The 23,040-nt window shown below is 46.7% G+C and overlaps 1 protein-coding gene and 1 long non-coding RNA gene across 2 annotated transcripts; both read right to left on the bottom strand.

The window, feature by feature from the left end:
* On the bottom strand, positions 1-12,744 carry ANKRD40 (ankyrin repeat domain 40). Its single transcript, XM_041724220.1, has 5 exons — positions 12,482-12,744; positions 7,418-7,566; positions 6,305-6,787; positions 3,393-3,574; positions 1-2,496 (listed from the first exon to the last, which is right to left on the bottom strand). The coding sequence occupies exons 1-5, from the start codon at positions 12,613-12,615 to the stop codon at positions 2,350-2,352; spliced, it is 1,095 nt and encodes a 364-aa protein (XP_041580154.1). The 5' UTR covers positions 12,616-12,744; the 3' UTR covers positions 1-2,349.
* A 9,314-nt stretch (positions 12,745-22,058) lies between these two features.
* LOC121473098 lies at positions 22,059-22,947 on the bottom strand. Its single transcript, XR_005983098.1, has 3 exons — positions 22,794-22,947; positions 22,352-22,540; positions 22,059-22,143 (listed from the first exon to the last, which is right to left on the bottom strand). It is a non-coding gene; the product is annotated as an uncharacterized LOC121473098 (long non-coding RNA).
* Between the last annotated feature and the right edge of the window lie 93 nt (positions 22,948-23,040).

The raw sequence follows: 23,040 nt of genomic DNA, 5'->3' as shown, positions 1-23,040 counted from the left end.
TCAGTCTGTTAATATTTTATTTTAATGATACTTGTTATGAACAGTCGGCAATGCACAAGGAATAAAGTCTTCAGTGAATGTTTACACATAGTGTGAACACATGCTTTAAATATGCAGTGGAGGAGGGGTGAATTCACAGTTAACAAAGCTAAAAAAAAAGTCCTTGTTATAAATTACACAAAGCATATAAAAATATTTCTCTGAATGCATAGATTAAGACTTTAAACTCACCTACCATCAACTGTGCAGTCTCATCCCACCGCCAGACGCAGGAGTCAGTTGACCACAGAAGACTTTTTAAAGGAGAAGAGAGGCCAGCGGAGGGCTCAGCCCCCACCGGAGCCACCAAGCCCCACCCTTGCCCTCACCTTCACTAGGGTCTCCCTGTCTCCCTTGCTAACCTCTGTTTCTAAGCCCGGCAAATGCCCTGGAGCTACTCCTCCCGTAGGACCGCCTCCGGGCAGGGACCTCCACTGCTTCTGAGTCTCTAATTGATCTAGATGGCTAGAGGAGTTTAACCCCAGTGATTTACACATAAATTAATACTGGACTTATTTCCTTCAGGATGGAACTAGCCTTCATGTTATCAGTACGTTGTTAACTTTTTCCAAAGGGAAGGAAAAAAGGTTAGTGTGTTTAGGTAAACTAGCTTCTGGTTGCTTGAAACACAAGGGAGGATTCCTCTTCAAAGCCTTTCAGAGAAGGGATGATAAGTAACCTTTCCTCGGTGATGCCAATACCATGCAAGGGTAAGTCACCATCGGGTAATTGGTGGAGGACGGTGAAGTCACAGAACAGAGTGACTCCAGGAAGTTGGCCTTGAAAACACCTCCACCTCAGCTCAGCACTGAGGCAACCGCAGGAGGCCATTAGCTTAGCACAACATTCTCTTCCGTTGACGCCTTCTGTGTGTTCTCGCTCCATCGGTTGCAGTGTTCCAATAAAATTAACACAGTTAGGAAGTTAAGTCTCTTTGGAAACTATAGGCACTATGGGGAAAACGCTTCTTAAGACAGCAGGGATGCTCTTCAACAGCTGGCTTCGAACCCCTGCCCTCCTGTTCGTCTAAGTGTGCTCGTTCTTATTTCTAAAGTTAAGCTGTTTATTTCAACAAGACAGTGGCTCCTCTAACATTAATGACACCGAGGAAAAGGAAAAGAATTCTTGAATGCACTCTTTAAAAAAAAAAAAAAAACTCGTAGGCCAGGCTCAAGAGTCTTCATCAGGTGTCTTCCTGAACAAAGCCTGGTAAGCTCACAACTGACTTTGTGAAGTGGACCTGTGGTGGTGGTGGTGGGGAAATACTTTGTTTACAAAAGCAACAGATTTCAGGATTGTGTAAAAATCCTGATAATTTCAAAATAACCTTTATCTTTGATATAAAAATAAAGATGCTAACTCCCTTAGGTCAGGTTTCCCACAATAACCTTAAAAACAGCAACAGGCTCGGTTTCAAAAAATGCTCTTCATTTCTGGTGGGAAATGAAAGTGGAGAATACGGACCTGGTGATGTTTGTGCTCTTCTCAGACAGTGTGATGAAAACATGGAGAGGACAGGAACCACTTCAGAGATTGAAAGGAAAAAAAAGAAAAAAAAGGAAAAAAAAAAAATAGCAGTTGTTCTTCTGGAAAGCATCAGAGAGCCCTCTAGTGGCCACATAGTTAATGCAGCGATGACTGTCCAGGCAATGGTGGACTAGAGAAGCCGGTGAGCACTCAAAAAAGGATTAAAGGGGTAGCGGGGGTAGGGGCAGCTCTTTTGGTTAACAGCGGACTTACAACTAGGTAACTGTATTCTTAAATACTTTGAACCTGAGTAACGTGTATAAATATGTTATGTGAAACTTCACAGCCACTAGTCACACAAAAAGTCTCTGCCCGGTACCTGTGCTTTCCCCAGTTTCCTCTGCAACCGGCCCAGGGTGCAGAGGCGCAAGGGTGCACCACCCATAGAGCAGGCCCAGGCCCGCCCTGCAGGTGCACTGGCCACAGGCGTGGCTGTAAGAGGCCTGCTCTGCTCTCTCTCATCTGCTGGGACCACTCACTTACTCGGGGCACATGAGACAGGGGATTCAGAACTGCCAGCTTCTGCCTCTCCAGACCACTTCTCAGCTGTTTGCAGCTTCAAGCAATCGGTTTATTGTGCACCAAGAGGCTTGGAGGAGTGGCACCGCTGCTGGGGGGTGGGGTGGGTGTCAGGGGCTTCCTACCTTGGCAGAACCATGTTAGTGTACACTACACAGTGGCACCGGGGCCCTCCCGGGAGCCCAAGGCATTCAGATCCATGGCTTGGCCTTGGCCCAGAGGTGCTGCACACTGTCACAGTACTCAGCGATAGTCCCCACTGTGTCAGTAAGTCAGTTTGGAAGCCCTCCTGTTGTAGCAAGGTCTTTCAGTCAGTGTGGATGCAGCATTTCTGAACAGAAAATTGTTTTCACTTATCATTAGAACCAGTTCCAGCTCCTGAAAGTCTTGGAGTCGAGCGACATCTTTGTCCTAAAACAAAATAGATTAAACAGATTAGGAGTCATCACTTGTCTCTATGTGTTTGGTGTGTTGTGTCCATACCAGTATCTCAGCTCATTTTAAAGCCCCAAAGGCGGCTTACTAGTATAAGGAGCAAGAGTAGGAAGAGGAGGAGGGGGGGAGGAGGAGGAAGAGGAGGGGAAAGGGAGAGGTGGGAGGACAGAGAGGAAGGAAGAGGAAGAGGGGGAGGAGGAAGAGAAAGGGGAGAAATGGGGAAGGAGAAGGGAGGAGAGGGGAGGAGAGGGAGATGGGGGAAGGAGGAGGGGAGGAGGCAAAGGAAGTGGGGGACGAGGGTGGGGGGAAGAGGAGGAAGAAGAGGAAGGAGAAGAAGACCCCTATGGCACAATGTCACTGAGAGTATAGATAGTGCAGGAAGTTCCCCAGGGGTGTGAGTTGGGTCGGCAGGGCGCAGGAGCCCTTAACAGCAGCTGCCCTAGGATAAGCACCCCCCGAAGTGAGAGGCCATTTAGATCAGTTTTCCCAGGTGCCCTGAAAAACCACAGATGTTGGCAGGCCCACACATGTATCCATGTGGGTTTGCCCTGTAATTTAACCAGGTTCTTAATATCTGCTGGTACACTAAGTAATCCTTACATGTCACTACACAAACAACCAAAAATAGGTACATGTGAGTGGCAGCTCAGGAAATTCTCTCGGGCACCTACAACTTTCAAAAATGTCATGTCCGAGTAGACCTAGTAGAGGGAAAGAAAAGCTCAGTGATAGTGTCTGGAAAACCACCCTTTGCTCCTTTTCTGGTCTCTTTTCAGTTCTCAACTATGATTCATACAGCTAAGGAGGAAACTGGCTATTTTCCAAAATGCAAAAAAGCTACCAACCACACATGCTTAACAGACCGTTCTTACCTTTCTTACCAGGGTATTGGGTAACTTTCTGATCTTCTCCACTTGGTCTGGATTAACCCCCAGCTCACAGCAGCTCACTCTGAGCAATTCTTGATAGGTGAGCTCCTGCCGGTCCAGTTCAATTTCAATGAAATCATTTTCTCGAAGAGATGGGTTCTGAATCCTCACCTTGAGTACCAGCTCTAGAAAAAAGGAGAGAGAAATGGTAATGGATGGTTCCTACACAGTCAGCCAATGTAATTTAAGATCTTTTCCAGAAGATGATCATACATAATCATGCCCTGTGCCGAAGGCTGTACCTCTCAATGAGAAAACCCAGCTCCTTCAGTGGGGGTGAGCTCAACCCCATTTCTGGCTCTGCCAGCGGCTTCCTGCACTGTCTTCCCTATGGCAAAGACAGGGTTCACAGAATAAAAGGGGGTTGTGTAAGGGCAGGGGCTGGGAGAGACAACCATCCAGTGTGTAGAAGGACAATTTGCTTCTGCTGCTGGAGCTGACATAAAGGCACACGAATGGATTTGAGAATCAAACCACACATGAGCAGGGAATGGGAAGAGAGCTGAAGAAAAGGCACACAGAAGATATGGGAGAGGAGTGACTCTATGAGAACGTAATGACTGTGACTCTAAGTGCATTTATGAAAGATGAACCTCCTGGCAGTAAATACAGTGAGAGAGCAGAAAGATAACTTACTAGTATGAAAAAGACACTCTAGGGCAGCCCTGGTGGCTCAGCGGTTTAGCGCTGCTTCAGCCCAGGGCCTGATCCTGGAGACCCGGGATCGAGTCCCATGTCAGGCTCCCTGTGTGGAACCTGCTTCTCCTCCCTCTGCCTGTGTCTCTGCCTCTCTCTCTCTCTCTCTGTGTCTCTCATGAATAAATAAAATCTTAAAAAAAAAAGAAAAGAAAAAAACAGTCTATGATCTGAATGCAGGATACCTCAACACGGAAGCAATCTGTGCACTTCATTCAGGGTCTGGGATCTAAGCAGTCTGCCCCTAAATTCTGAGCCTGGCTGCCAAGATGGCCCAAGCTAAGTGCCTAGGTGGGTTTGGTGGTTCTGTTTTGCTCCTTATGTACGAGTCCCTCATAGCATGCCTAGGCCACTGTCACCAGCGTCTAGAGTAGCAGGTCCTTCAAACCAGAAAAGGACGAAGTGACTTATGTGGAAAAAGTGAAGGTAAGACTGGCCTGTATCTTGTGGTGTCTGATAGAATTGGAGGTATCTGGATGAACTTATGTCTTTTAATATTTTTATAAAGATAGATACAGGACAAAAAAAATAAAAATAAAAAATAAAAAATAAAAAAAAGATAGATACAGGACGCCTAAATGGCTCAACAGTTGAGCATCTGCCTTTGGCTCAGTGAGCCCGGGAGCTGGAATCGAATCTCACATGGGGCTCCCTGCATGGAGCCCGCTTCTCCCTCTGCCTATGTCTCTGCCTCTCTCTCTCTCTCTCTCTGTGTCTCTCGTGAATAAATACATAAATAAATAAAATCTTAAAAAAAAAGATAAATAGATACAGAAATGTAGGGAAAAGTGTATATATGAATGTGCATGTATGTTTGTTTGCTTTTTTCTTCCTTTCTTTCCTGGCTCTGTCCTCCATGTAGACCTAGAAGACATGACACACCTGGACTTTAAGTGTACCCAGTGTCCAGATCCTAGTACCTGAACACCACTCTCATCTGAAAGAACAGGACTTCTTAGAGAAATGGCTGACTCCAGGGCTGGGGCGAGGGAGGTAACAGTAGGAGCCTGGACCCTCTTCCTGGATTAGAAAGTCAGGAAATGCTCCAAGAATGATGGGACACGTCCAAGCGACATGGGAAGTGGCTTGAAGGGGTTCCCTCTGGACAGATCTGGCATAATTTGAACATCAAGATAATGACAGTAATGCGGGTGCCTGGGGGGCTCAGTTGGTTAAGTCTTCGGCTCAGGTCAAGATCCCAGGGTCCTGGAATCGAGCCTTGCATTAGGCTTTCTGCTCAGCAGGGGAGTCTGCTTCTCCCTCTCCCTCTCTCCCGGCTGTGTTCTCTCACTCATGCTCTCTTTCAGATAAATAAATAAAATCTTAAAAAAAAAAAGATAAAGATAATAATGCATTATAACCTAATGTAAAGAATCTATGAGGGGCACCTGGGTGGCTCAGTGGTTGGCTAGGATCAAGTCCCGCATTGGGCTCCTCAGAGGGAGCTTGTTTCTCCCTCTGCACCTCTCTGTGTGTCTCTCATGAATAAACAAAATCTTAAAAAAAAAAAAAATCTACAAGAATCTACAAGTTCATACTGATATACATGGAGGAGAAGGAGAAGGGGAGGCCCCTGTTTACAGTAGAATACCAAATAGTATATAGAGAAAAGTGATAGAGGATCATATTCTACACAATACCTGGACTGGACTCTTCAAAACTAGAGGTCCAAAATTATAGAGAAAGGCTGAGAAACCTTCCAGGTGAAAGGAGAAGGGAACAATAGGATAGCTAAATGCAACGGGTAACCCCAGGAGGGGCTGGGGGCTGGGGGCAGGAGGCAGGGGTAGAGGCAGTGCAGAGAGCACCATGGAGACAACTGACAATATCTAAAAATGGCCTGGATTGGAGAATGGTATTATAGCAAGGTTACATTTCCTAAATTTGATCATTGGACTGTGGTTATGTAAGAGAGACCATCCTTGTTCTTAGGAAATATACACTTAACTATTTCAAAGCAAAAGGGCAAAAAGTAAACAATTTGTGAATCAAAGAGAGCTCCTCATACAAGTCTTGCAAAATTTCTGTAAGATTGTGAATAGATTTCTGTACATAAATAAATCCCACCCTACCGACACTACCCAACACCCTCCTCCCCACCACCACCCAGGAGGTACAGCAGGAAACCTCTGGACAGCCGCAGACTGCAGCAGGCTTACCTTGCATGTTAAATGGAAATGCCCCTGTGAAGAAGAATGGCTGGAATGCTGGCGTCGGGCCTGTGTAGGTCCCATTTTGAGGCTCCAGAGACACTGGCGGCTTGGACGGGACAGAAGAGAACAGCGAGCGGCTCTGACTCACTGGTGGCTGACAGACAGGACCCGGTTTTGTGCTTTCTGGTGTTCTGAGTATGGCAGAGGGGGCAGACACATCCCGGTTCTGAACCAGAGCCAAAGAGGTGTGGTCCCGTGGAAAGGCCCCCGCCGGGGGAGCCTCCCCCGTGGGGAGCAATGGAGGAGAGCCATCTGCAGGGGGTGATGCCGGCGGTGTGGAGGGGCCCCCATTCTGTAGCTGGCCTGGATCCTCTGCCGCAGGGGTGTAGATAAAAGGGAAGGCTGGGTTGGCCAAGTAGTTGGGAACAAAGGGCAGTTCTGACTCCTTCTTTAGCTGGGGGAGGCAGTCGGCACCATCGTCTTCTTCCACTTACAAAGAAGAGAACACAGAGCATTTACACGGCCCTTTAAAGATCACCCAGAAAAGAGTGTCTTGTGAAAGCTAGTGTTCTTTGGTATATGACATATTTTGTTCAGTGTTCACTGCCTCTTCAAATCAGAAGAGAAAGGACTGTTTCATCAAAGTTTGTGATTACCATTTTTGCCACCTTAAGTCTCACAGATTAAAAATATAAAACCTGAAAATGCCTACCTGCCTGGAAACCACATGGAATTACTGTCTTGGCACAGTAATATTACTTTTGCTTTTAAAAATGTATTTGTATCATAAAGAAATAAAGAAAAATAAATTTTAAAAAATGTATTTGTGGTTTGACTGCCATCAAGAGTGTAGCCAGTAGGGGGCCTGGATGGCTCAGTCGGTTCAGCGTCTGCCTTGGGCTGAGGTCATAATCCGGGAGTCCTGGAATCGAGTCCCATATGGGGCTCCCTGCTCAGTGGGGAGTCTACTCCTTCCTCTGACCTCCCCTTAATCATGCTCTCTCACTCTCTCAAATAAATAAATAAAATCTTAAAGAAAAAAAAAGAACACAGCCAATAATACTGCAAGTCTGAAATTAGTTTGACAAAATCAAAAGTTGCCCCCAAACACAGACTCACCTCCCATGATCTTCCTAATTTCCCTCCTTGATGTCAGTTGGACTGGCATTTCTCCTTTTGTTGTAAGAATCTCTTTGTCAGCTCCTGATTGTAGTAAGTAAGAGACCACCTGACCATGATTGCGTTTACATGCCCAGTGTAAACAGGTCCTGTCCGCAGAAAAGAAAAAAAAAAGAAAAACAGAGTTAACCAAGGAGAGGTGGTTTGGGATTTCAAATTCCATATGCTAGTCAAGAAATATACGCAAGCCCATTAAGAGTTCAGCCAGAACCAGGAAGCCAGGCTGGCAACCTCAGCTTTTCTTTTCAGAAAGCAGATGATCAAAATATTTAGTATGCTTGAAATTTATTTCTAAATTTCTTTCCAGGCCCTTGGGAAAAACCAATTTATTCAAGGTGCTTTTGTTTCAATGGCTTCCAGGGGGCTTCACTGGCCAGCTACCTCTACTGGTACTGCTGAGTGGTTTTCCATCAGTAATGTTCATTAGATTGTCCCAGTCTCCTTAAAATGTTTTTATTTTTAGAGTGCCACATTCCCTTTTCAGGAACAATAGTAACTTGCTCCATATGCATCAAATGACACGCGAAGATTAAATATCATCAGGCTAATAATCATCTACAGCTTGCTCTGCTGCTGAAATTATTATTGCTATAGTAGATATTCTCAGATGAATCTCAGTTGCTCACTCTTTGCCTTTTCTTTCCTTCACACACACACACACACACACACACACACACAAGGTTTTGAAATTTCCATTTTTGAAAAAGTTGGCTCCTCTAGTCCCTCCAGAAGGCTCATCTGCTTAAGCGTAAGACACGGCACACAGACTTTAATTCCTAAGGCACTTGAAAAATGTACATCAATGACCAAAATTTTCAAGAACAAGCTCTTCTAACATATTAGACTCATTTAAGTAAAACTAATTATTTACTATTGTATACATAGGAAGGAATTATGTGCACTCTGAAGGGCTATTATTTTAACACTGCTTAGCAATGTAATTAGCATGCTGGTTAAAAACTCCATCTTAACAGAAATGAAAGGATTCAAAGTTACTAAATTCATCCCCAGTTGCCAAAGCTGAACGATTATTGTAGAAGGAAAGTATTTTTCCCCTCTGTTCTGAAATGTCCTCACTCATCAATTCTCTAACGGAGGTAAGTATCTTCAGTTTATGGTCAAATACAATATAGTAAAGAACAGAATGATGTGTTCAGTACTGAGGGATAGGTCACCAACCTGGAAGTCTTAACTATCCAGAAAGTTCATTTGGTTCCAAGGAGACATCGATTTGCCCTGGCCTGCTAAACATTTCTGACTTACAGAAAGCGAGCCTGTCTGGCTGGCTGGGAACCACTCCACTGATATTTCAGAGTGATATTCCACACTATTATTCATTAGAATTAGGTTACCCAAAAAAAATAATAAAAAATAAAATAAAAAATAAAAATAAAAAAGAATTAGGTTACCCAGGTACCTTTAAGGTAAACTGTATGAAGAAAAGATTGCCAATTTGGGAGAAATAAGAGGCTTGATCTCAATTTCTGAAATACAAGCTCACGAAGATAAGGAAGTGTCTGCTTGGACATACAGGTACTTAATCGCTGAACAAATGAACCAAGAACAAGGTGGACATTGCTCAGAGTGGAAGGATCCAAACATCCTTGATTGTGGGCAAACTGCAGCTGAGAGAGAGACAGAGCGAAAGAGTACGTGTGTGTGTGTGTGTGTGTGTGTGTGTGTGTGTGTGTGTGTATCTGTGGCACAGGCTTGAAAAGTGAATAATTATAATGATAAGCTAGCATTCAAAAATGAATGGATCATGATGAGAAAAGTATGTTCCCTTTTGGAAATAAAGTACTCACTCGCTGGTAGTAAATCACTTGTTCATGACAAGCTTGAGACTGAAGAAGGTAATTTACTGCCAGCGGGTCTGAGACACTCTGGGAAAACCAACTAGCTAAAGCATCACCATGTAAAGTGGGGTTAAGTCAACACGGAATGATCTCCACAACCCCACGCCCTGAGTGATCATCATTTACAGCCCAGACCTGTATGGCTCTGGGCAGCCATAACTCAGCCAGGAAGCATTTTCAACTTCTTCACCAGCCATTATCCTTGTTTCTTAAAGCCAAGGGGTTTGCACACACTAGAATTACAACTGATGTGGGAATTCTATCTCTGAACTTCAACTCTTCAGGCTTTAAATTTGCAATCAGTATATCCAGTTAGCCTTGGGAAGTATTTCAGACCAGAGGCACTGGGTATCATTCATCAGTGCTGAAATTGTGGTTATTGAGCAACTACAGATTGAAAGCAGTAACCATTCCGCTTATCTATGCTAGAGATTAAATTTGAGGGTAACCTTTGTATCCCATTAGCTAGCGCACTGCTTAATAATAAGAAAATAATAATTAACACAGATATGATGCTTTTTTACATGGGGGACACTGTTCTAAAGGCTTCACATACATTAACTCATTCAATCTCTGAAAAGCCCATGAGTTAATGCTATTTTCAATATTCCTCCCATTTTATGGAAGAGGAAACAGAGACAGTCAGCAAATAAATAAGCCAAACCAATAGTATGCCAGGTGGTGATTAAGCATTACACAGACAATAAAGCAAGGGAAGGGACTTGGGAATGCTAGAGGCAGGGCAGGGGCATGGTGCCATCTTAAATCAAGGGTCCAGGAAAGGCTCACCAACCTATCTACACTAAGACCTAAAGAAGGTGAGGGAGTAAAAGCATTTTAGACTTAAGAGGGAAGAAAAACCACGGAGGCCTTGAATCAGGATGGTGCCTGGTGTTCCAAGAAAAGCCAGGAGGCCAGGGGAGCAAGGAGGCAAACAGAGATGAGACATAGGGGTAAGGAGGTAGAGCGGTAGGGACAGGAAGTAGAAACTCCAGTACTGTAGGCTTTTCCTCAGAGTGGGATGGTGACCACTAGAGGGTTCTGAGCAGAATGAAAGGATCCGACTTACGATTTATGTTTTATGTCGGGATCCCTCTGGTTGCTGTGCTGAGAAGATTGCAGGGTGGAAGGGTAGAAGCAAGGAGACTAGTCGGGGGGGCTGCAGCGAGAATCCAAGCAACAGGACGATGGTGGCTGTGTACCAGAGGTGTAGAGGTAGAGCTAATGAGAAGTGTTACGATTCTAACTACAGCTGTAGATGAGGCTGACAGAATTAGCTGACTGGCTGGATGTGGAATATGAGGGAGACAGGAGGCAAGGACACCATCAGGGCACCATCGGCTCTGGTCTGAGCACCCCAGATGCCGAGTTGAGTAGGCCTCAGAGGAGCAGGCCTGGGGCAATTAGGGGGATGAGGGGAGATCACGAATGCAAGCTTGAACCTCCAACATGAGGTGCCTAACAGACATCTTCTCCCATTGAGGAGAAGCCTCTTCAGGTTGCTTCAGATTCAACTTACAAATACCAAACACCTACTGCAACGTGGCAGGCATTGTGGTTAGGAAAGTAGGGTCTGGAGTCAGATGCTGGCTTCCTTTTCAGTAAATCCTATGACCTTGGGGAAATTACTTAATCTTGCCAGGCCTCGGTTTCCCCATCCATACAGCAGAGAGAGTAACATCTCTGTTCTTGAGTAGTTGTGAATGAGATAAGGCTCAGCTCTCAGAGCCTTGTTTATGTCAAGAGCAAACTCAATGCATGTTAGCGATTCATACTATGCTTCTTCTCCTTCCTTGCTCACAACACTCTTCTCAAATGACTGGGAAATGAAGTTACCCAGGCAAGGTTGTATTAGCTAAAGCAGGGAAGGGTGAAGAACCTGCTGGAAAGACTGGACTCCTTCTACACAACACTGCCTCCCACTGCCAAAACAGTGAGTCACAGCTTGTAAACCATAGAGCAAGGCTCAGAAAAGGTACGCACAGAGCAGCAAGCTTGTTTGCAAACACTTTTAAGGAAAACAAAACCAAAAGGCAGCAGGCCACTGTTTCCTGGCCTTCTGGATAGCTATCTAGGCTGTTTTCCTTAGGAGGTAGGTAAGTCTACAAGCGAGTCAGGAAACCATGGTTGTGGTTCTGGTTAGCCTGTCCATAGCTGTGTGACCTTAGTTAGGGCAGGTTATTATTCTCTGCAGTTGGAGCCATCTCCGATGTCCCTCTCCATTCCAAAATGTAGGATTCCACTTTTAAAAAATAAAACCTTTCCAAACTCACTTTAAGCTAGCAAAAACAGGCCTAAGGTTAAGCACGACTTGGCTCAAATAAAACTCCAAAAATGAAGTGTGAAGAGGACAGAATAACACCACATTCGGTAACTTAACACTAAAAATTTGACCAGCACATCCTAAGATGGGGACTCCTTTAGTTGGGAAGGACTCAGTCTGCAGGCAAACATCGAGAGTCTGGATTCAAATTCTATATGTAAAATTGTAATAAGGAAATAAAGCAAAAACACTGCGGGGGACCGAGTAGGTCTGCCTTCCACAGGCAGCTGCAAATCACTGGTGCAGTGAGACCACAGAGAGAGAGACACAAGAGTGATGCGAGTGATTTTTTTTTTCTTCCGGTCTTGGGAAAAGAAACCGTGCTAATTTATAAGATTCATAGTTGCTCGGTTGCTTAAATGCTTTTTTTTTTTTTTTTCTGCTGTGCACAGGTGTGTTCTCCAGAAGCTCCTACGGCAAAATAATTCAACCCCCGGAACTGGGGTGCGCGCCATACGAACGAGCGTGCGGGATCAATCGAATCGCAGCCGGCAGGGCTCCCTCCGGCCCGGCGAGCCAGCGGGGTGCGGAGGGGAGGGTGGCCAGGCCCGGCGGGGGGCGGGGGGCGGGGGGTGGGGGGTGGGGGGGCGCTGCCCCGGGAGGCCCACGTGGGCGGGGGCTGGGAGGGCCGCGCGGGCGGCGGCACCGCGCAGGGGGGCGGCGGGGAGGGGGAGCCCGGGCTGGCCTCGCGAGCGCAGGCCTCCGAGCCCCGGCGCCCGGCCACGCCTCCGCGGGCGTCCGCGGGCAGCGCCGGGCCTCGGCGGCAGGGGCGCCCCTCCCCCCGGCCCGCTGCTCTGACCTGGGCCTCCCCCGCTCCCCACTTACCAGCCGTTGACCTCATTTTGGGAGTTCACATCCACCCCGCTCTCCACCAGTTTCTGCACCTCCCGAATGTCCCCCAAGGCCGCGGCCTCCCGCAGCCTCTCCTGCTGCTCCTTCTGCTCTAGGAGCGCGCTCATCTTCCCCTCGGGCCCAGGCCCCCGCCCGGCCGCCCCGCCCCGCCCCGCCCCGCCCCGGGCCCGTCAGCGCCGCCGCCGCCGCGGCCCGCTCCCCGCCATGCGGAGAGCGCGGGGCTCGCCCGCCCTGCTGGCGCCCGGCCCGGGGCTGCTGCTCCCGCCCGCCGCCGCCGCCCCCCGGCTGCTCCCGGCCGCGGGCCCCAGCCTCCGCCCCGGCCGCGCCTCCTGCCGGCCGCCTCCGGGGGACCCAATTCGCAGTGACAACCCCGACCCAGATGGTTTCCGTTCCTACCCTGGGCCGCGGCGCCCGGCCGGCTGTTTATGTAACCGCCGCACCGACCGGCCCCGCCGTGATTCATGCGCTATTCTTAGCGCTGCCCGCCCCGCGGCTGGGGGAGGAGGGCGGCGCGCGCGGAGGGCACAGCCGGGCGGGGCGCCGGAGAAGCCTCATCCCTGCGCAGGCTGCTGGCCGAGGCCTCAAAGATAATAATAACAACAACAACAACAACAACTGGTGTTTTTCACCACCCAAGTCTGCTGGGCTCTTTTTCCCTATCTGAGCCGACTCCTGCCCAGCAGGATGGGGAAACGGGCTGAAAACGATGCTCCTAGCATCCGCCCGCAGTTGCGGAGACTTTACACTGCTCCTTCTTCTCTTGACAGTGCCGGGGACCATCGGCTTCGAATATCGCTGTTGTCTTACGGCTCATTTTAGAGAGGTCTTCTAATTTTGGCTTTCAGGGAAATATTTATATTGTGCCTGGGAGTCTATAGGCTGTAATTTCCTACTGCTTGTACATGATTAAGGACTCTTCGTGAAGGCCATGTAAGGATAGAAGAGCGTAAAGAAAAGCACCCACGGAGGCGGTATATACACAGCATTTTGCCCGACTCCTGCATGAGGACCTCAGAGCCTGGGCTGGCACTGGTTTGCGCCCCCCCCCCCACACACACACACCGTGGGAGGAAAACAGAATATTGTTTTGCTGAGCCCAGGTGCCTCGGAGAGATCTTCCAGTGCTGCACAGGATGGAACCTTGCAGATGGAGTCGGGAGGACTAAGGAAACCACCCTGGGGTGGATAGGAGAAAGGCCTGAACAAAGGGAGGAGATGAACTAGGAAGGGACGAATGTAGGCATGGACTTTTCATTTCCCTCTCTTGGGGCTGCCCAGGGTCTGCATGACAAGCATTTTTCTTGCTACTGTTTAAGAAAAACCCATGTCTGTTTATTCTGACACAGTCATTCGCACAGTACTCAGTGCACACCAGGTGGTGCCGACTATAAACCGACTGCGCACTTCCATTGACCCCCAAGCAAATTGGAACTCAGCTTGAGCTTACATTTTTATATGTCCCCCAATTTAAATTTTAATTCTCAGATCCAGCGTGATACTGCATCTGAGGCTGACGTGCTGCGCACTGGAATTGGGTCCTTTAACATAATTTGAGTGACACGGGAGTAGGTAGTGGCCTCTTTTTTAAAAAAGCAGTTTTAAAAAATTGGTAGTGACTGCACGACAAAGTCTGTGAAGCCTTCCTTAAAAGGATTACAGCGTGAGCCCTAAAATAACTGTTAAATCAGTGGATGTTAATATCTTCTTAAACTGGACCTCTGCTTATCTTTGACTCCAGTCTTTTTGTTATCCTCACATTAAAACACACACAAACAACAACAACAAAAGCTTTCTCTGCAAACAAAACCTCTAACCCTGGCCATAACTGAATGCAACCTGATGGCTATTCTTTTACCTCATTTGTTTATACTTCCTTTGGTCTCTAACTCACTGGGTATTATTCTAGGCACTATTCTAGTCACTGAAGGTGTTGCTGCAAACAAAAGTCGCTGATTTCAAAGAATACAGTCTGGCAGGGGAGAGAGGCAAACAATAGAAGGTGATAAGTATTACAATAGAAGTAGTACAGACATATGGCACAGTATTCGTGAGCATGAAGATTAAAACCAGACTGCATGGATTTGCATCCCAGCTTTTGGCACTCATATCTTCTTAGGTAAGTTACTTAACCTTTCTGTGCCTCAAATTCTGCATCTGCAAAATAGAAGTGATAATATTAGCACCTACTTTGCTGGGTTGTTCTACGGATTGAACGAATATGTAAGGTCCGGACATGGGAAAGGCTCAATAGATCGAAGGTATGTGATGGCAAAGTCCAGTCAAGGAAGAGCCCCCAATAGACTGGGAAGGCAGTGTGATCATGAAGGATAACACCCAGGTCTCTGGCTGGGGAGATAATGGTGCCATTTACTGAGATTTGAGTCAAAGAAGGAAGAACAGGTTTCAAGTTTGGTGATGAATTCACTTTTGATTCTGCTGAGCTGAGCCTTCTGAAGACCTTTAATTAATTAATTGACTCATTGCCAGGTACTATGCTAAGTGTTGTACCTGGATTATCTCATTTAATTCTCCCAATGACCCCATGAGTTAGAACCATCGTTATTATCTGAGGCACAGAGAGGTAACTTGCCCAACACCATACAGCTTAGTTAGTAATAGAGCAAGGCTTTGAACTCAAGCAGTTTGATTCCATAGCCCATGCTTCTTTTCTGATTTTCCTGTTAAGTAGAGATGCCCATAAAGAGCTGTGTATATGGGTATGGCATTTAGAAAGTAGTTCTTGACTGGTGATTTGAATTTGGTAGTCATCAGTAAAAGGTGCTAGCTGAAGTCATGGGAACAGAGGGGACAGCCCCACCAGAGTGTGTTGAGTACCAAGAGAAGACAGCCAAGTACAGAACCCCAAAGAACACCCAACGTTTTAATGATGGACAGAAAAAATCCACAAATGAGCTTGAAAAGGAGCAGCTGAAATAGTAGGAGGAAAAAGAAAGGAATGGGGAACATTTGGAGCAAAGAGAATGACCCACAGTGTCAAATCTTGCAGAAAGAGCAAGAAAGGATTGACAAGTGTAGAATGGATTTAGCCACAAGGTGGTGCTGCTGGTGACCTTGGAGAAGGAAGCTGCCATGGAGCAGTAGGGGTGGCGGCCAGACTGTCTTTCATGTGGTTAGGAGTGAATAGGAGCTATTCCCTACATATATAGTGTGCAGGAATCTGGGAATACAGGGATGAATAAGACATGGCATATGACCGAAAAAACTTTCATTTTAAAGGGAAAGACTCGGGCAGCCCTGGTGGCCCAGCGGTTTAGCACCACTTTCAGCCCTGGGTGTGATCCTGGGGACCCGGGATCGAGTCCCACATCAGGCTCCCTGAATGAAATGGAACCTGCTTCTCCCTCTGCCTGTGTCTCTGCTTCTCTCTCTCTCTCTCTCTCTCTGTCATGAAAAAATAAATAAAATCTTTTAAAAAAATAAATAAAGGGAAAGACTCATATTTGCAATATAGTGTGGCCGACCCCAGAACGTGCAAATCTGTTTAAGGTAAAATCATGGCACTAAAAGAGGATGTTTGGTTGTGTGTGGCAGGTGGACAAGGAGGGTCCAGGTTGGCTTCATAGAGTTGAGAAATATGGGTGGTAGTTGGTGGAGTGAGGGAAGAGCATCCCATGCCTGGAGCAGCAGGACATAGTGTACGGTGGTGGTAGGAAACAGGGGCTTACACGGTGTGGGGAACCAGTAGCAGATGAAGTTAGAGGCAGGTCAGATCACGGGTGACCTTGTGGTTTTTGAATTTTAGACTGGGGGTGATGGGGAGCCATTGAAGGGTTTCGAGCAGGAAAGAGATACGACCAGATTTACATTTATCAAAATGACTGAGGCAGCAAAGCAGATGGAGGATGGAGTCATGGAAACTGGAAGCAGTTAGGAGACCTATAGTAATTGTGATCTCTTTCTTTCTTTTTCTTTTTTAAGATTTTTATTTATTCATGTGAGACACACAGAGAGAGGCAGAGGGAGAAGCAGGCTCCCTCTTGGGAACCTCATGTAAGACTTCATCCCAGGACCCCAGGATCAGGACTTGAGCCAAAGGCAGACGCTCAACCACTGAGCCACCCAGGTGTCCCTATGATTTCTTTTTCTATGTTAGCTTGCTAGAGCTGCCATAATGAAATACCACAGACTGGGTGGTTTAAACAACAGAAATGTATTTTCTTATAGTTCTGGAAGTGAAAAGTCCCAGATCAAGGTGTCAATGGGTTTGGTTTCTCTTGAGGCCTCCATCCTTGGCTTGCAGGTAGCCCTCTTCCCTCCATGTCCTGGCATGGTCCTCCCTCTGTGTGCATACCTCCCTGGTGTCTCTTTGTGTGTCCAAATCTTTTCTTATAAGGACACCAGTTATATCAGTTTGCCCATGCTTCTGTTCCCCAGTAGCCTTATTTTAACTTAATCATCTTTTTTTTTTAAGTAGGCTCCTTGTCCAGCTTAAGATGAGATCAAGACCCTAGCTGAGATCAAGAATTGGATGCTTAACCATTTGAGCCACCCAGGTGATTCATTACCACTTTAAAGGCCCTATCTCAGGGATGCCTGGGTGGCTCAGTGGTTGAGCGCCTGTCTGCCTTTGGCTCAGGGTGAGATCCTGGAGTCTCGGGAGGGAGTCCCACATCGGGCTCCCTGCATGGAGCCTGCCTGTTCCTCTGCCTGTGTCTTTGCCTCTCTCTCTCTGTGTCTCATAAATAAATAAAATCTTAAAAAAAAAAAAAATGAAGGGCCTATCTCCAAATATAGTCACATTCTGAGATACTGAGGATTAGAATTTCAACATATGAATTTGAGGGGGGAGGGGACACAATTCAGTCAGTTAGTACTTTCCATCAGTAACATGTATGGAATGGGGTCTGGAGACCACTGGCTGATAAGATTAAGTTGCTTTTGCTTGTCTTCTCATCATTAGGAAACAACCAACTCATATAATCTGTAGAAGTTAATGGTAAACTAGGCATTGTGATGTTAATAAAGACTACTTTCATTTCTCAGTCCCTGATGCCCAGCAGAGTCTGAAAACAGATGACACTGGTGCTGGTTGAATTAATGTAGGATAGATGAATGAATCCATTATCTGTAGTTGTAATACACATGGAATTGTGTCTGCCCTTGAGTCTAGGGAAAGGAGACTTGTAGTGTAAGTCTTGCTGAGGGTGTGACTGGATAAGATTCAAAAGCATTTAGTATTTTCACTTCATTTCAAGTTATTGTTCCTTTTTTTTCTTCCATTGATCAGGAGCTCTGTGGGAGAAGGGTCTTATATAACTGTCTTAGCATTCCCAGCCACTAATCCAATTCCTGGCACAGAGTACAGTTCCTGGCATGGAGCACATATACCAGTAAAGTTTGTGGAATGAATGAGGGAATTAGATTTAAAAGTTTTAGTGAGTAGAAACTGTAACATTGCATTCAGCTTTTATAAGAACTCTGGTTCGAGATGTATACTTTCTCCCCCTTTTTGGTGGTTGTGGCACTGGTGAATCTTCAAAAAATGCTTCATTGAGGGGACACCTGGGTGGCTCAGCGGTTGAGCATCTGTCTGCCTTCAACTCAGAGTGTGATCCCAGAGTTCTGCTTCTCCCTCTGCCTGTATGTCTGCCTCTCTCTCTCTCTGTGTGTGTTTCTCATGAATAAATAAAATCTGTAAGAAAAAGTGCTTCATTGAGCAAAGAGTAGCCATCAGCTGAGAAAACTTTTATCTCACTGTTGTATCTACAAACTGATGTGTCTTTTTGTCTTTCTTGTTTCAGAAGAGAAAGGTCCTTTCTTGTAGCAAAGGCCAATAGCTACAAATATGCTCTGAAGCTTATACAACCATTATCTTCTTCTTCCTCCTCTTCTTTTTTATTTTTCCTTTTTAAAAAATAATAAAGCTTGGGGCACCTGGGTGGCTCAGTTGGTTAAGCGTCTGCCTTCAGCTCAGGTCATGATCTCGGTGTCTGGGTATCAAGCCCTGCATCGGGCTCCCTGCAGAGCAGGGAGCCTGCTTCTCCCCCTCCCTCTGCCCCTCCTGCTTGTACTCTCTCCTTCCCTCTCTCTCTCAAATAATTAAAATCTTAAATAATAATAATAAAGCTTGACTACCCTATGTTCTCCTACAAATGGACCTTGAGAACTTGCTTGGGAGGTTCCAACAGGGGAGCACAGCTACTCATATAACCTTTATCTTTTTTTTAAAGATTTATTTATTCATGAGAGACATACAGAGAGAGAGGCAGAGACACAGGCAGAGGGAGAAGCAGGCTCCGTGCAGGGAGCCTGATGTAGGACTTGATTCTGGATCCCAGGATCATGCCCTGAGTCAAAGGCAGATGCTCAAACTCTGAGCCACTCAGGCATCCCTCTACTCATATAACTTTGACAGAAACATGGTCCTCCTCTATTGGGGAAGGCTTTCCTCTTTGACCAAGCTTTTAACTTTTGAGAGTGGGGAGATGCACAAGGAGTGGTGAGGGTGAGGCAGATAGGTAACACCCACCTAGCCGGCCAGATCAGCTGGCAATCAACCCTGGCAATCAATGCGGTGACAGATGTTGCAGCCAGATCACCCTTCCATCCTTCTTTTTTATGTTTGAAGATCTGGGGCGCCTGGGTGGCTCAGTCAGTTAAGTATCTGCCTTCAGCTCAGGTTGTGTGTGATCTCAGCGTTCTGGGATCCTTCCTGCTCAGAGAGAAGTCTGCTTCTCCCTTTCCCTTTGCTCCTCCCCTTGTTCGTGCTCTAATAAATAAATAAAATCTTAAAAAAAAAATTGAAGATCTAATCGGCTTTATTAAATGACTCATGAATCGGGCAGCATCCCATCAGGCAGACAGAGGAGCTCTACTACCACCTTCTTAAAAACTTACAACTTTTGGGGCACCCAGCTGGCTCAGCTGAAAAAGCATGTGACTCTTGGGTCTCAGGGTTGAGAGTTCAAGCCCCACACTGGATGTAGAGATTACTTAAATAAAAATAAAACTTGAAAAATAACCACCTTACACCTTTCATCTTCCACCTCTTCCTCTGACATTAAACATATCCTAATTTCCCTTTAAACAAAAGCCTCCCTTGAGGCACCTGGGTGGCTCTGTCGGTTGGTTAAGTGTCTACCTTTGCCTAAGGTCATGATCCCAGGCTCCTGGTATTTTAACCTGCATCAGGCTCTCTTCTTAGTGAGGAGCCTGCTTCTCCCTCTCCCTCTGCCTGCCAGTCTGCCTATTTGTGCCCTCTCTGTGTGTCAAATAAATAAATAAGTTCTTAAAAAGAAAAAGCTTCCTTTGACCCATACCTCATTTTAGTTTTCATCTCATTTCATTCCTTCCCTTCTTTTATGTTTTTTAATGATTTATTTTAGAGAGAGAGAGAGAGAACGAGCACATCAAAAAGGAGAAATCTCAAGCAAACTCCCCGCTCAGCTCAGAGCGCAACTCAGGGCTCCAATTTTATGACCATAATTTCAGGTAAGCCCTGAAATCATGACCTGAGCTGAAATAGTCAGGCACTTAACTGATGGAGCCACCCAGGTGCCCCTCAGTCCTTTCCTTCTTTTTTTTTTTTTTTTAAAGATTTTATTCATTTATTCATGAGAGACACACACACACACAAAGACACAGGCAGAGGGAGAAGCAGGCTCCATGCAGGGAGCCTAATGTGGGACTCCAGGACCACATCCTGGGCTGAAGGCAGGTGCCAAACCACTGAGCCACCCAGGGATCCCCACACTCCTTCCCTTCTTAAGATGAGTTGTCCAATCACCATTTAATTTCCCAATTCCCCTTTCATTCTCCAATCCATTCCAATCTAGCTTCTTCTTTTTTTTTCTAGATTTTATTTGAGAGAGAGAGAGAGACTGATAGAGCATGAATGAGGTGGAGGGGCAAAGGGAGAGGGAGAAGTAGACTCCCCATTGTGCAGGGAGCCCAAAAGGAGGGCTCAATCCCAGGACCCCCGGATCATGACCTGAGCTGAACTAGTCACCCAGGCGCCCCTCCAATCTGGCTTCTGACTCTAAGAGCCAATGGATACTTTGGGTCTTTTCATACTAGACCTTCTACAGTCTTCTGCAATCTTCTTGAAACAGTTGTTTGTTTTTTAAAGATTTTATTTATTTATTTATTTATTCATGAAAGACAGAGAGAGAGGCAGAGACACAGGCAGAAGGAGAAGCAGGCTCCATGCAGGGAGCCTGATGTGGGACTCGATCCTGGGACTCCAGGGTCACACCCTGAGCTGAAGGCAGCGCAAAACCACTGAGCCACCCAGGGATCCCCAAAACAATTTCTATTTTTGTTGTTTATTTGTTTTACCATCCCTGACTCTATGGTCTTCAGATTTTCCTTTTACCTCTTCGGCTTCCCTTTCACAGTATCTTTTGCTGGTTCCTTCTCTACCTAAGTCAAAAGCAGAGTTTCTTGAATGTTTGGCATCCTCAGGCCATCTAACAGGCATCCTGCATACCCAGGACCTGTAGTCTTATGTATATATGAAATAATGATGAACACTGTTTCATATGACATGGCCTTCATATATGCTACTCTCCCTGCCTTGAATTCTTTTCTCTTCACTTTGCTTGGTTGAATCCTTCTTTTAGGTCTAAAGTAATTTCCAGAGTCCTCTCTGTTACACTTCAACAGAACCCTGTTTCCCCCCCCCCTTATTATAACAAATGATTAAATGAACTTAAAATATGTTGGGCCTGTTCTACATGCCATACATTGTATCAATTAATTTAATCTTCACAATAACACCCTGTGCAGGGGACTGTTAAAAAAAAAAAAAAATTCAACTAGTAAACTCCCATCCAGCAAGTAGACAACTCTGAGGTGCTATACAAAATGAAAGGATTTTGTAGGTAGAAGAATGATGGGACAAAGAAGTTAAGACTGGACTGTTTCAGGCAAGTTACCTCACTAGTGCTGATCAGGAAATTCCAGATTTATTGGTTTATTTTAAAAAATATTTTATTTATTCATGAAAGACACAGAGAGAGGCAGAGACATAGAGGGAGAAGCACGATCCCAGGACTCGGGATCACCCCCTGAGCCAAAGGCAGACCCTGAGCCAAAGGCAGATGCTCAACCATGAACCACCAGGTACCCCAGGTACCCCACCAGATTTACTGGTTTATTTTTTTTTTACTTTTTATTTTTTTAATTTTTATTTATGATAGTCACACACACAGAGAGAGAGAGGCAGAGACATAGGCAGAGAGAGAAGCAGGCTCCATGCACCGGGAGCCCGACGTGGGATTCGCCCTGGGCCAAAGGCAGGCGCCAAACCGCTGCGCCACCCAGGGATCCCCAATTTACTGGTTTAAATTCTTCTCCTGGGAGAGGCTAAAACTGCAATTAGGTTACATATTAAGTCGTAATGGGGGGGGTTCTTTTTTTTCTTCTTCTAAGATTTTATTTATTCATGAGAGACACAGAGAGGCAGAGACACAGGCAGAGGGAGAAGCAGGCTCCATGCAGGGAGCCCAACGTGGGACTGGATCCCAGGTCTCCAGGATCACGCCCTGGGCTGAAGGCAGACGCTCAACCGCTGAGCCACCCAGGCGTCCCTGTAGTGGGGTTTTTTCAACAGTGACTTCAATCTGGGCCCTGTTATTTCTTTTTATCGGGGCCACTATTGTAAGTTCCATTTTCTAGATGGGAAAAAGAAGGCACAGAGAGGCAGAGCCAGGATTATCACCAAAGCAGGCTGATGTGGCTTTAGAGTCCATACCCTTCACTGTGATGGAGAACTTAACCACAATTTATATGGATAGATTTCATTTTCTTTACCGACTGTCTCCGTCAAGAATCCTCAAGGTCTGGGGCGCAAGGACTTAGCTTCAACCTTCAAGGGCTTACCTGGCACACGGTAAATACTCAATTGTTCAACAGACGAATAGCTGAAAAACAAACTGGGTGGCTCAGCGGTTGAGCGTCTGCGTTTGGCGGAGGTCGTGGTCCCAGGGTCCTGGGATCGAGTCCCGCATCGGGCTCCCCAGAGGGAGCCTGCTTCTCCCTCTGCCTGTGTCTCCGCCTCTCTCTCGGGGTCTGTCATTAATAAATAAAATGTTAGACAAAAAACTCGATTAATTCGAGTAAGTACAAAAAAAAAAAAAAAAAAGGATCTCTCTCTTCCCGCTCCATCTCCCAGCCAGTGAATCAGGGGGCCTGGGAGGGGAGGAGCGCCCGGCAGGAGAGGGAGGAGGCGTGCTCAGACACAGGAGGAGTGTGCACACGGGCTTCAGTTCCTCCCCGGGGAGACGGTACCGACCGCACCGCGGGGTGCCAAAGGCTACCCTACCCCCTTTCCTCATCTCAGCACGGACGCTCGCATCGTCCCGCGTGAAAGAACGCGGAGGCGGCGCGCGCCGGGCGAGGCAGGCGCGCAGCGTCACGGAACCGCGCGGCCCTCGGCGCAGCCCAGCGCGGAGGAGGGCGGTGCCACCCGGCAGGGGCGGGATCCCAGCCCGGCGGCGACAGGCCCCGCCCCCGGGCCGGCGGAAGCGGGGCTCGAGCTCACCTCCCAGACCTGGGCGTGTCCCCGCGGG

This window comes from Vulpes lagopus, chromosome 12 (genome assembly GCF_018345385.1).
Source record: "Vulpes lagopus strain Blue_001 chromosome 12, ASM1834538v1, whole genome shotgun sequence".
Taxonomy (NCBI): Eukaryota; Metazoa; Chordata; class Mammalia; order Carnivora; family Canidae; genus Vulpes; species Vulpes lagopus.
The sequence above is the reverse complement of the archived record's forward strand: the minus strand, read 5'-3'. Positions and strand labels throughout refer to the sequence as shown.